This window comes from Pseudopipra pipra, chromosome 4 (assembly GCF_036250125.1).
Source record: "Pseudopipra pipra isolate bDixPip1 chromosome 4, bDixPip1.hap1, whole genome shotgun sequence".
Taxonomy (NCBI): Eukaryota; Metazoa; Chordata; class Aves; order Passeriformes; family Pipridae; genus Pseudopipra; species Pseudopipra pipra.
The window spans coordinates 33,245,673-33,258,647 of record NC_087552.1 but is presented as its reverse complement, the minus strand read 5'-3'; the positions used below and the strand labels follow the sequence as shown (position 1 = coordinate 33,258,647).

Below are 12,975 nucleotides of genomic sequence, written 5' to 3'. Positions count from 1 at the left end.
TGATGATATCTGTATCTAGCCATTGGTAACAATTTTTTTGGGCTAGATATCATTCATTTGACACACAAATCTTAATCTTGCCATATTTCAAGGTCAACTATCTTCAAGGATGTAGCTAGAAGAGTTAGTTTGTTGCTCTCCTGAATGCTGGAGAAACATAAATCTTACCCCAGTGAAAGTATTAATAACCTTCATTACTAAATACTGACTCAGCTAAAGAATGGTCAGATTTAGAGGGTTTTTTGCTTCTCTGGGGATTCAGGAAAAGTCACATAACTAGGCCAATAGTATTGTTAAAAATGAAGTATTTCAGAAATGCTAATACATAAAAGGAGCCAATAAACACTTACAATGAATGAAACAAATAAAAAATAAATAAGCAAGCATATTTAGTCACAAAGACATCTGTGTGACATGAATCAGCGCTAAGACTCTTATAAATCTCCTATGTAATTAATAAGCCTGTCTGGTTTGCTATGTGAAGCATGGCATCACAGAAGTGGCAATACAGCTTGGTTTCAATCGTATTTGAATTTCCTATGTGAAAAATATTTCCAGTTCCTGTTTCATTCTTTTTAATTTAATGCATCTTACACATTTTCCCCATTATTCTTCTCTTAAAATGCTCTCTTAATGTTTCACATTATGGAATACATCCTTGCGACTTTTCAAGCTAAAAGATTGTATGAAACTAAAAGATTGCCATGAAACTAAAAACAGATTGAGACTCCTCTCCAAGTAACTATTAACATTTTTGAAGGTCAAAAGAAAAAAAAGCTTCTTTGTATTCTGAAATAGAGCTCTAGAAAAAAGATAGACTGAATACAATGTGGTTTACTTCATTTACAGCAAAGTAGCCAATTGTGGCTCACAAACCAGAAGGAGAGCTCCAACCATGGTTCTCCACATTTTAGAATAGAGCAGACTATTTGAGTTTGATGGGACCTTCAAAGATCACCCAGGCCAACTGCCTGACCAATTCAGGGGCTGACCAAGAGCTAAAGTGTGTTAAGGGCATTGTCCAAATGACCCTTAAACCCGGTCAGGCTTGACCACCTCTCAAGAAAGCCTGTTCTTTACTGTTTCTCAGTAATCCAGTCTGAACCTCCCCTGGTGCAGATTTGAACCATTCCCACTCATCCTGTCACTGGACACCAGGAAGAACATTCCAACACCTCACTCTCCACTTCCCCTCCTCAGGAAGCTGTAGAGAGCAATGAGGTTGCTCCACAGACTCCTCTCCAAACTAAACAAACACGGAGTCCTTAGACACTCCTCATGGACACGCCTTCCAGTCCTTTCACCACTTTATTGTCCTCCTCTGAATACATTCAAGGACCTTCACACCCTTCTTATTTTTGGGGGGGTTTGCAGCTCTGTTTTTCTGTCATATCACTGGAAGAAGAGTCATGGCAGATTACCTGAGATGAGAGCAATGGAGTTCAGGCCAGGGGGTATGTGGATGCTTTTCCACATAAGAAACTCTGTTCCTGCTCCAGCTCACTCCTAACACAGAGATTTCAGTTCCCCACTACTGCAAGACTCTGCAGATCACAGACACAAATTGGTAAAGTGATGTGGCAGGTCCTGAGTCCAAGGGTCTCCAGAGCTCATCGGCACACATTCAATGCACACGAGGCTGCACAGGAGTCATGTCCTGTGGGGTTGTGGAGATTCCAGTGTGCGTAAGAGGTTTCTGAGGAAGACAGGCAGCTGGAGGGATTCTGCAACTGCACCACTGAGATCTCAAAAACAGATGCACTAAACCTCCTGGGACATGGCAAAGATTTGGAAAGTATGGGCTTGGGCAGGTGGGAGTGCCAGGCAAAAGGGGAGCACGGGGAGGCCAGAGCATGGGGAATGGAATCCAAATAGAAGAGTCAAGATGGAAGAGCCTGGCTCCTCATTTCACTGGGGTCAGCAAGTTTGGCCACCTCAGAACTGGAGTTCCATGTACAATACAATTAGCCAAGATAATAATGGTTTTAGTTACTCTGTGTCCTACTATTTCATAATAAATTAAGGGCCTGCCTACTATGTTGTGCTGACCACATGCAGTTGAAGTACTCTCATGAACTGAGTCTCTAATGAAATAAAGCCAAGCAGGTAACAAGAACACTAGTTATGTTCCAGACATCATTATGTTTCTACTAATCTTCAGAAAAGCTGTTCCAAGAGGTAGCTTTTTAGAGCCTTCCTTATCATCCTGCTTTCCTACCGATTATTCAAATATTCAAATTCCTATAAACTGCATATTGCCACAGTGTTTGCAGCATCACCTGTACATAGATAAGATCAGATTTGTCCAGGGTGAGAGGAGCAGACACAGTGTGCTTGTCACACAAATGCTGGAACTACTATCAAGTGAAGTCTTAAGGTGGAGGTGGATTTTAGAAGACTAGGAATGAGGAGATTTCAGTGAAAATGATGAGCAAATAATGGAAGTGAAGTTGCTTTCAGGGTCCACTGTCATGTAGTCAAAGCAACTCAGAACGGTGTTAAAGCGGATTGTGACATATGTGAAAACACAGGTTACCCAGCGGGACTCTTGCAGCACTTGCGTCAGGATTGATCCAAAATGACAGCCAGGATAGAACAACAATTAGCAGTGTAGGAGCATAAACACCCATCATGTAAAATCCAACTTGTCTTCTTAAAGTGAAGATTACTTCTACACAAGTGTAATAACCTTTAAAGAAATAAATGCATTAATGTTTAACGTGTTTTGCAAGTGAACCTCTGATTCATATCTTCCAGGCCTTTTTCTATTTAAGAGCAATAGTTCAATTATTCAATTGTCTTTATAAATTCAAAGAGTTTAATTTGAAAAAAAAATTTAAAACACAGATCTACATAACTACAAAGTGTGGTCAGGCTGCAGTATTATCTGTGCTCTATAAGGAACCCTCCATCTTCTCAAAGCACATCAGTAGCAGGAAGACAAACTGACTCTCATCTTGATGCTGGCTTCAAGATGCAGTATGCAATCCAGATAAAAACCACAGAGTCTAGCAGTCCTACTAGCTTAAGCTCACCTGAAAATCCTACTTAGCATTAATTTGTGCAAAAGGTGGAATTTGGAAATATTAGTCTAGAAAGTTTAGAATGGAAAGAGGGGATCTGAATGTGATTCTAATCAGATTTCCCCTGTACTGAAAGATGATATAGGTGACTTCTAAAATTGGTACAGACTTTTTAAAACAGGCTCTAGAAAAGCCGTAAATTTTGCAAACAAGGAATACTGCAAAAAATCTTTTAAAATGAGTATCTAAAGCACACAAATATTTCAGAAGATATCTGTTTAAGATAATTCAATAAAAAATAAAGTTGTAGTACAAGAGGTTTTGCTGGAGATAACAAATGTATCAAGAAATCTGATAGCCAGAAAATAAATTCTGTTCTTATTTTCACTCAATTAGCAGAACTGGCATTTTAATATTAATAGAAACACAACAGTGTTGTAAAAAAAACAACCTTCAGAAACTACTCTATCACAAAGAAAGAGCATTCCTATGTTATATTACAACAACTTCAAAATTCAGATTGGACCATATGTATCAATCCAGTTGGTGCAAAGCTAATTTAGAAGCTAGAATCTGTCAAAAAGTTCTCTATTTATCTTCCATATTTTGTCAAGTAAGTGCTGTACAATGACATAAAAGAGCTGTTTAGGCATACAAACACCAAAACAACAAAATAATAAAACATTAAAGAAAAACATCCTTGTGTAGAAGACTAGTGTCTTCTCAGTGCTGTATTTTATCATCCATTCTATCATTTTCAGTGATCTGTTGGCTGAAAAGTTATCCCTCTATAATTTCTGAATAGTTTCCAGATACTTTTATGTTTTATTTTCAAATGAAGGATGACCTTCAAAATCATTGTTTGTGTTATGTAGGAAATGTATTCCATATGCCTTCATTTAAATAGTCTTTCATCAGAGAGAGTACAGTATCTATTGCCCTCACCATTCAGCTCACAAGGACCTTTCTGAATCTGTCACACAGTTGATGAATAACAGGCAATTTGCAAATATATATATTCAATTTATTGCCACAAAATGTCCCCAAATTTGGTGACCCTCTTTCAGCTTAGTTATGATAAAATGTCAGTTGACAAAAATAAGCAGTAAAGACTGAGTTCTTTGCAATAGGCAGGAACCTACTACATAAGCCATAATTTTTAAAAATTTGCTCCTTCATGCAACACTTCTCTTGATTATCTGGCAAAATCTATAGATAAATTAATTTTAACTCTGTATGTGAAGGTATTTTTAAAATACCTTCAGCATAAGAATTTAAAGTAAATAAAAATAGAGTATTTAAAACACCTTTAAAAATACTTCAGAGTATTAAAATATTAAATATTCCTTTCACATTACTGAAGTATTAATTCCAGTTTTGATTATGAGATTAAATGGATATTCTTAACAGAAAGAATTTGCAATAAAAGAGTTGTGAAAACTTTAAAAAATTAATTTTTTAACTGATGGTTCTCTCATGTTCTTTCTTTAATGTTCCAAAGCACATACACATACACACAAAATGCGAGCATTTTGCAGAGTGCCATTTTAACTTGTGGTCACAAGTTGGTAAAACTTGAGAGAACACCACGGATTTTTCTTACATTTTTTTCTTTAAGGTCCCTAAAAATATCTAAAATATCTAATTTTGTTTAGACATTTAATTTCAGATTTAGGGCAAAACTCAAAATGATCACGATAACTTCAACAACAAGATAGCAATCTTGAGTATTTTCTTTTTGCCTCAAATAGAATGCAAGTTTTACAATTATCTAATTTGTATGGATTTCATTCAGGAAATGCAAGATCCATTTCCTTAATTTTTCACTACTTCATAGCCTATTTATTTTCAGTAAATTCATTGTTTAATTAAGAAAAAAACATTTTCTCATTACTAAGTAAGTTTCTACCATATCCTGACTTAGATTTGAATGCAATCACTGCCAGTTGTTGGATGTGCTTTCACAAATGTAGAATTTTCTTGAAGAGAGCTAATTTCTTATTATTTACAAATGTTAAATCACCCGAGATGCTGAATTATGTAGTTAGGCTACGAACTCACTCATTTTGCAGTTTGTAGACAAACTCCACTTCAATTTTTATTATCTCTTCAAGTTAAATTCTTAAATTTGAGATCTGCTAAGGTTACTTGAGATCTCTTCAGAGTTGAAATCAGGCTCAGGAGCAATCACAAGTAACAGACTCTCCACTTCAGCTGAATAGTCAACGAGAAACTTGCAAAGGGTCCTCAGAAGCTGCAGCACCACAGTCCCCCTCACTAAGTTTTAATGGGAGATTTATTTATATGATGCAAGGGTACTGCCTAAAATACACCTGCTGACTTCCATTCTTGTAGAAAGTTTTGTGGTTGCCACAGTATGTCAGTAATTTGGATATAATCATAAGCAGGAATGAATCAAAGTAGAAAAGATAAATCATTAAAAGCCAGAGTACAGAAACCATTGGATAAATCTGTGCTCACATTCAGAAAATAATTGTGGGATTAAATAAATACAGGCAGAGGATTTTAAGCAGCTTTCTATAATGACAGACTTTCCAGAACACTTAGAGAAAGGAAGAACCTGCAGGGTGAAGCACTTGAAATTACACTCTAATACTATCCTTTTATGGAACAAAATTTGAACCAGAAAATCAGAATTTACCCACTTTGCTGCAACTGGCATGATTCTGTGTGAACACTCTTTCAGAAAGGTTAGACATTTACCAGCATAATCAGGTAATAGAACTATAAGAAGAGAATGCTGATAAGGAGATAAGATATGTAAACAAAACCAAAACAAACATTTAATCCCATCTTCAGTTTAGATGTCTCTATATTTGAATTAGTTTGTAGTAATCACATATGAAAGTTACCATTATATAAACTACCTATTAGTTAAAAGTAATCTATTTTATCCCATGAAATGTAAGACGTGGACTGGAATATTAACCATTAATTATAAACAGTAATTGAAGGAAGTTTAAAAGGGTTTTACGAAGGCAATCACTTAGATTACCTACCTGTGCCTTTGTAATACTTGGTACAGTTACCATATTCGATATCCTCCTTTTTAATATCAAACTGAGGCAGAGCAATTTTCTCTAGCTGTACAGGATCTCCAGACTGCCAGATAAACCGTAAGTCATCAGTTGTGTAACCAACTACAAGAACAAAATAATAATAATTGTTTAAAAAACCACCTCAATGAGACTCAACTCTGCAAGAAAATCTAGCATATGCATATTCCTTTCAGTCTTTTTCTTTCTAGTTCCTGTTCAAATAAATAAATACAAAAATTAAATAATTCAAAGCTGAATTTTTACATAGGCCTAAATTAGGATTTGATGGGTGGAACATTACATTATCAGCTGACGAAAAGGTGTTTGTTACAGTTCGTACTGTTCAAACAAAGAAAGCAAAGCTCTACTCTCCATAGCTTTCAAGCCTCCATATTAATTCATACTCTACTTCAACAAAGCATGAAAAATGTACTGAATTTTAACAGGACTCACGAATCCAAGTAACTTCAAAAGAATTTAACAACTCCATTACTGTGATGGATCTTGGTTTTTGTGTAAAACAGCCTCTCTGCTTTTTTTTTCCGACTAAAAGCCCTGACTCATGAAAGCATTTCCATTCAGGAAATACTTGATCAGGAATTTGAGCAGATGTGTAGTCGTACAGAAATCAGTTCAGTGCCTTCACGACCTCCTGAGTATGGACAGACTTCAGCACACCTCTGAGTGTCTAAATCATGATATATACACCACCACTGAGCAAGAGGCAGTGGAAGTTAGACTCACAATATTCAAGCATAAAGCAATATTGATTAAATGTGCATTATCAGAACCATGATTTTACATGCCATTTTTTTGCTACCTTTTGTTTATTAAAGATTAACTTAATTCAAACAGAGATAATGTGTGTTAGGTGGGAACAGAGATGAGGAAACATAAAAAAGATGGAGTTGGAATGCAGCCTTTTGCAGTTCAAAGCCCTTAAAAATGTTTAAACTGCCATTCTTTTCCTGGAGGCATTAGATTATTTTTTTTAACTTTTTAAAAGCAGCTGTAATTAAAAAAGTGAAACCGTTCATAAGGTTTCTATTGTGTGTCTATGATTCCTAACAATTTAATGAAAATCAAAATGTCCCAAAGCTCCATAAAGTAAGATAATATCAAAAAAATGAGTTGTTTTAATGCTTCATTCATAAAATCAGTCTCATCCCCTTCCAACACTTAGCATATCACAAAACTGCCAAGATCCTTTATGATAACAATTACTGGACAGTGAAATTTGTGTCTATAGAGAATGTGTAGAACTGGGGATCATAACTGTGGATATGAGAACAGCTCAGTAAAAACTGATGGCCTTTTTTGATTTTGAAATCTAGCAAGTAGAAACAAAACATTGATTTGAAAATAACCTAAGAAGAATAAAACTGCCAAATGCTAAAAGGGAAAGAACTGGAGGGGCAGACAGGAGGTCGTAGGTACCATTCTTACTTTTGACAACTGAATTAAAAGGTAGAAGAAAGCTTGCTGTCTTTCTAAAGAAGTAAATTCATGCTGAATTTGAATAAATCAACATAGCATGAATTTTAGTTCATTCTTGAATAACTATTCCTTGAAATGCTTGTGAAGCAACCTGGACTGAGAAAGCTTGAGCAAACTTCTATTAATATTACTGTCTAACCCCAAACTAATTTCCATTTACCATAAGAGTTTACTTCAGCTAATGTACATGTAGTGACGAGCAAAACTACTGTGGACATACTACAATTCTAAAGATAAATGCTGGAAATCAAAAACTAAATTGAAAACTCTAATACAATTATATTATTATTATTAATATCATTATCATTATTATTACCATTGTCCCCACAGGGATACCCTGCCCAGTTTTGATTAACCTTGCTCTTTCTTCACTTGTGACTTCTTTTCCCTAACCTCACCTTTCCCACCAGAGCTGGTGGAGTAAAAGTTGAACAAGTTTTTGTGTTCCAGCAGGAACATGCTGGAGCAAGTCACCTTCCTTCTCTCTGCTCCATACTCATCCTTATTCAGGAAAACAGAATTACTATGAAAGTGGGATCACCAGGGATTGAAGTGTTGGAAAAAGGCTATAGTTGAGCAAACACTTGTGCACTTGGGGCACGAGAAAGAAGATGGGTTTCAGAAACATTTTGTCTGCATGATGCCCTTCAGAGATGAGACCTGTAGGCCCCATCATAAGACTAAATCACCCGGAGACCAGGGCAGGATTGGTAAGGAACAGATGCCTGACTACAGCCACAACACATCTTGAAACCACTTTCAAAACATTTCACCCTAAATGATATCACTGCTTTGGCATCAAATACTTTTCCTTTGCTACCACATTAAAGGGGTTTCAAGCAATACCACGCATCATCAATGCAAGGAGATAAATTGGGTCCTAACAACCTCCAAAGCAGCACAGGTTGTGGAAGTTTAAACTACCTGAGGAAGCCATTCTTTTTTCCAAATGATATGTGTTTCCATTTGACTAAGTTTATTGTAAATGTTTTTATAAAACTCCTCAATTGTCATTATGGTTGATAGCAAAAGCTAAAACCAAGAGTGCACTGTGCCATAACTGTAAGAAATATCTTTGATAGGGAAATGTACATTGGTAGGAACCAGTTAGTATCAGTTTCACAGTTCATTAAAAATGCTGACATGAACAATACAGAACTGATAATTTTTGTCTGATTCTCATGCATGCCTAGAAGAGAACTGTTTTTATGTACAGAATAATTTACATACAGCTTTCCAATTGCATCTTGCAGCGCTGTGTATCCATAGGAAACAAGGTCAAGTCCAAAGGGCATGACAGAGTAATAGACAACCTGAAAATACAGAAATGGTATTTAATAACAGTGTGAGCTGCCATGTAAGTAGTAGATGGCCATAGGAAAGAAAAAATCACAGGCATTTGATTTTCATCTTCTAAAATAGCAGAAACAACATTTACAGTTATAATTAGCAGTTTGAAATGGAGATCTCTTGTATAAAATAGGGGAAAAAAATTATAGAGGGCTTTAAACACATAATAGTTCACAAATTAGAAAATTACTAATACAAGATGAAACACATATAGGTCATAAGAATAACCTAACCAAATGTCCATACAGAGCAGAGTCCTGTCTCCAGCAGTGGCCAATGTCAGACTCCTAAAAAAGAATATGATACCATGGCAATCTGGAAATGCTATTTTTCCAGATATTCAGCAACATCCCAAAAATTGCATCTCAAGGACTCCCTAAACCAGAAGTGATGCTTCAGTATTTAAGGGACCTTGACGGATTTTTTTGTCTCCAAGAAGCTATTTTGATTCTGGTTGCTTTCTGGAATCTGTATCCTGGTTTTGGCTGGGACAGAGTTAATTTTCTTCCTAGCAGCTGGCACAGTGCTGTGTTTTGGATTCAGTATGAGAATAATGTGGATAACACATTGATGTTTTGGTTGTTGCTCAGTAGTGCTTACCCTAAATCAAGGACTTTTCAGTTTCCATGCTCTGCCAGTGAGCAGGTGCACAAGAAGATGGGAGGCAGCAGGGAAGGGATGGTCAGCAGGTGTTGAGCAATTGTATTCTGCATCACTTGTTTCTCTTGGGTTTTATGTCTCTCTCTCCCTCTCCTTTTTATTATGATTAATATTAGCATTATGACATCTATTATTTTGTTTTACTTTGCTTCAATTGTTAAACTGTTCTCAACTCAAGACTTTTACGGGCTTTCTTTTCCTGCTTCTCCTCTCCATCCCACCAGGGCCTGGGGCAAGGGGGAAGTGAGCAAGCACCTATGTAGTACTTAATTATCAGCCGGAGTTAAAGGATGACACTATGTAACCTTTAACATGCACAGCATCTTGCAGCAAAGAACATCATAGCTTAGCTGCACACACTCTAATAATCTCCTTATATATATCCTGAGTCTGTCTCATAGGTCTTTTACTGGAAAAGAAGGCAAAAAAATCAATGTCCATCCATTCTCTCTGTGCCTTTTGTGATTTAGAGATCTCTATGTCACCACCTCAATTATCTCGTTCTTTCCAGCGTGAAAAGTTCTGCTTTGCTCAGCTGTTCCGTGCCTTCGACCATCCTTGCCTCCTTTCTTCCCAGTGGGAAGACCAGAATTGCACTTTGTATTCATGATCCAAGTGTAGCAGTCATTTATGAAGTGGCATAATATTCTCTTTCATCCCTAATACTTCCTAGAATTTAAATCACTTTCTCAAACAGTACTGAGCTATAAGCTGACATTTTCGTACAATCAGCTGTTACTACTCATAGATAATTTTCTTAGCTGATAACCACCTCAAAAACAATCAGGTTTTATGTGATGTTACAATAATTTTTTTCCTCAAGCATAATTTTCAGTTATTTACTTTGAATTTCATCTCATGCTTTGTTGCCTGGTCATTTGATTAATTTGTGGTTCTTACGTTGTCTCTTACCTTTACTGTTCTGTATATTTTGGTATCATCAAAAGCACTTGGAAATTCACAGTTTTCCAGATGATTTATGTTGAAAGGCACAAAACCTAGATGAAACTTTTTTTGTGGGACTCCGCTGTTTACTGTCCCTGATGTGAGCACTAGCTGTTTATTCCTGTTTTCAGTTTCCTAATTCTTAACTATTTGCACAAGAGCTTTCTCTCATATGCATTTTGTCATTCAAGTAGTTTGATAACTGGAGATTCTTTAATTTATACATGATAATACCTATGTAAACTAAAAATACAAGACATAGAAATTATATATTTTAAAAATGCCGCCAAAGCACAAGGTCTCAGAAAATTATCCTTATCTGCATATGTATCATCTAAGAACATAGTGTGTTATTAAAATAAACAGTGTAATTTTAGAGGATGACATTAATTTCAAACTTATTGAATTTGGTTTTGTTATTTGCCAGTTTTCAGAGAATAATTTTTCCATCAGAAACACTTCCATTAGTATTCACTCAATATTCATTAATCATTAACCTAGCCTATTGAGCTCATTTTTGAATAGCTGCAACGTTTGAAAAAGGCTTCAGTGTTTCATTTAACATTTGCTGCTTCAAATAAGAAGATTCTTTCATAGTTGAAAGTGATTTTCTACTTCGAAATATTAATTTCTACACACTTCAAAACCTGTTACAGAAGGAACTGAAATCAAAACCAGGACTTTCAGAGCAAGCCAAATGAAATGCTTTGATTGCCCAATGTATTTTCTTTTCTGATCACTGTCAGCAATAGTCTTGAGACTTTTCTCATCCTGATTTGAAATGGGCAAGAAAGAACACAGACTCTCCCATCTTGTTGCTTTCTTTTTCTATCCATTTCTACTACATGAAGAAATAGCTCATGTGGCCCTAACTTCTGAAGTAGTTCCTTCTTAAAGTTGTGGTATATTCAGATAATCATTTTTATCCCTATCAGGGCAATATGTTCCAGTTCACACAAGAAGAAAATTCATTTGCTGTTAGAAAATTGAGCCTGATCTCTACAAACCATTGGTTCTCTAAACTCTCCAGTTCTGTAATTCACTATGACACCCTTTTTAATCAATCAATTTGCTGGTTTCAGTGGATGACTATCTTTGTGGCACTGTGTATACCTTTGATAAACCAACTCAAACCACAAAAAAGTACATGTTAATTGCAATGAAATTGGGATCTTCCAAAAAACCTCGATATTCGTTCAGGCATAGAAATTGATCAGTATTATTTCACAGTACTTTTACAAAACATTTATATTCACAACTTTTGTAATTTTTGCCTTTCCCTATATCTTTAGTATGTAATCATCATTTGCTTTAGTTGATGCAGAAATTCAAGTGGTGTGCAAAATATATTCTTCAGCGGAAGGCTTTTTTTCAGATATTTTATCCACTTCATTATGCATCTAGGAACCTAAGCAATTATCAAAGGGGTTTAAATTGTGATTCCAATAATGTTAGTTTTACTTGGTGTTAGCTCAACATGACATGCAAAAGTACACATACTTTGAATTTCTTGCACCTGCAGTGCTATCAACTGATATGCTTTAAAATATCTTGATCTGATTTCTTTACACATATTTAATTTATTGTAACATTGTTTACAAACTTTCATATAAATTTCAGTATTAGTCATAAGTCATATTATGTTACTAAGTCTAATAAGCACACACATTTCATATAAAGTCATTTTAAAAAATAGTAGAAATATGTAAATAAAATACCTCATGCTGACTAGGACATCTCCATCCCGAAATATAAAAAGAAGGATATTTTCTTGTGTGACATCATGGAAGTTAGCATTTTTTTCATTTGCAAAGAATAAGTCTGGCTTCCAAAGACACTTGAACATAGTTGGGTCCACCGTCAGTGTATCTGAGCCTCTCCAGTCATTGGGCAGTTTGAGTCTGGGGTCATTCCACTTCTGTCTTAGAAAGATGTTGACTCTGTAATCCTGATGGGAAGAATAAATAAATATTAGACTAGCCAAAATTCTAGAAAAAAAACCACAGAGAAAGAATATCATTCTATCAGGAAAACAATTTATGCCCTGATTTTTTCTATCACAAAGACAGTAATCACTATTCAAATGATATTAATAAGTGTTACATTTAATAGACTTCACTACAAATAGGTAGATTATGTCTCACTCATGCTCTGAATATAGCAACTTTCTTTAAGTAAAGGACCGAATTGGTCCCCCTGGAACAATTTTTGCATCCCCTCGATAGTGGCCACCTGTTACTTAGGCATAGAGAAGCATGCAGCAGGGCAGGGAGAGGCCATAGCTTGCCTATACTAAATGGCTGCAGGCAGTAAGCACAGAATATCACTTCTATCAGGATATCCTGTGAGTGCCAATTCCAGTTTATTCTCCATTTGGTTAAGTATCGCACTGATGGCAAAATATCACACTATAAAAGCAGAAAAGAGACCAGGTAGATAGC

At 35.7% G+C, this 12,975-nt stretch overlaps 1 protein-coding gene across 4 annotated transcripts in view; it reads right to left on the bottom strand.

Moving 5' to 3' along the window:
• The window catches only part of GLRB (glycine receptor beta), a 49,959-nt gene that overhangs the window by 17,114 nt on the left and 19,870 nt on the right, over positions 1-12,975 (bottom strand). For 3 of the 4 annotated variants that reach the window (XM_064652325.1, XM_064652324.1, XM_064652326.1), the window contains exons 5-8: positions 12,253-12,482; positions 8,810-8,892; positions 6,044-6,184; positions 2,537-2,689 (exon numbers count right to left, since the gene is read on the bottom strand). In XM_064652325.1, the coding sequence (XP_064508395.1) occupies positions 2,537-2,689; positions 6,044-6,184; positions 8,810-8,892; positions 12,253-12,482 (607 nt within the window). The remainder of the gene's footprint in view (positions 1-2,536; positions 2,690-6,043; positions 6,185-8,809; positions 8,893-12,252; positions 12,483-12,975) is intronic. The other variant, XM_064652327.1, reaches the window with a different exon arrangement.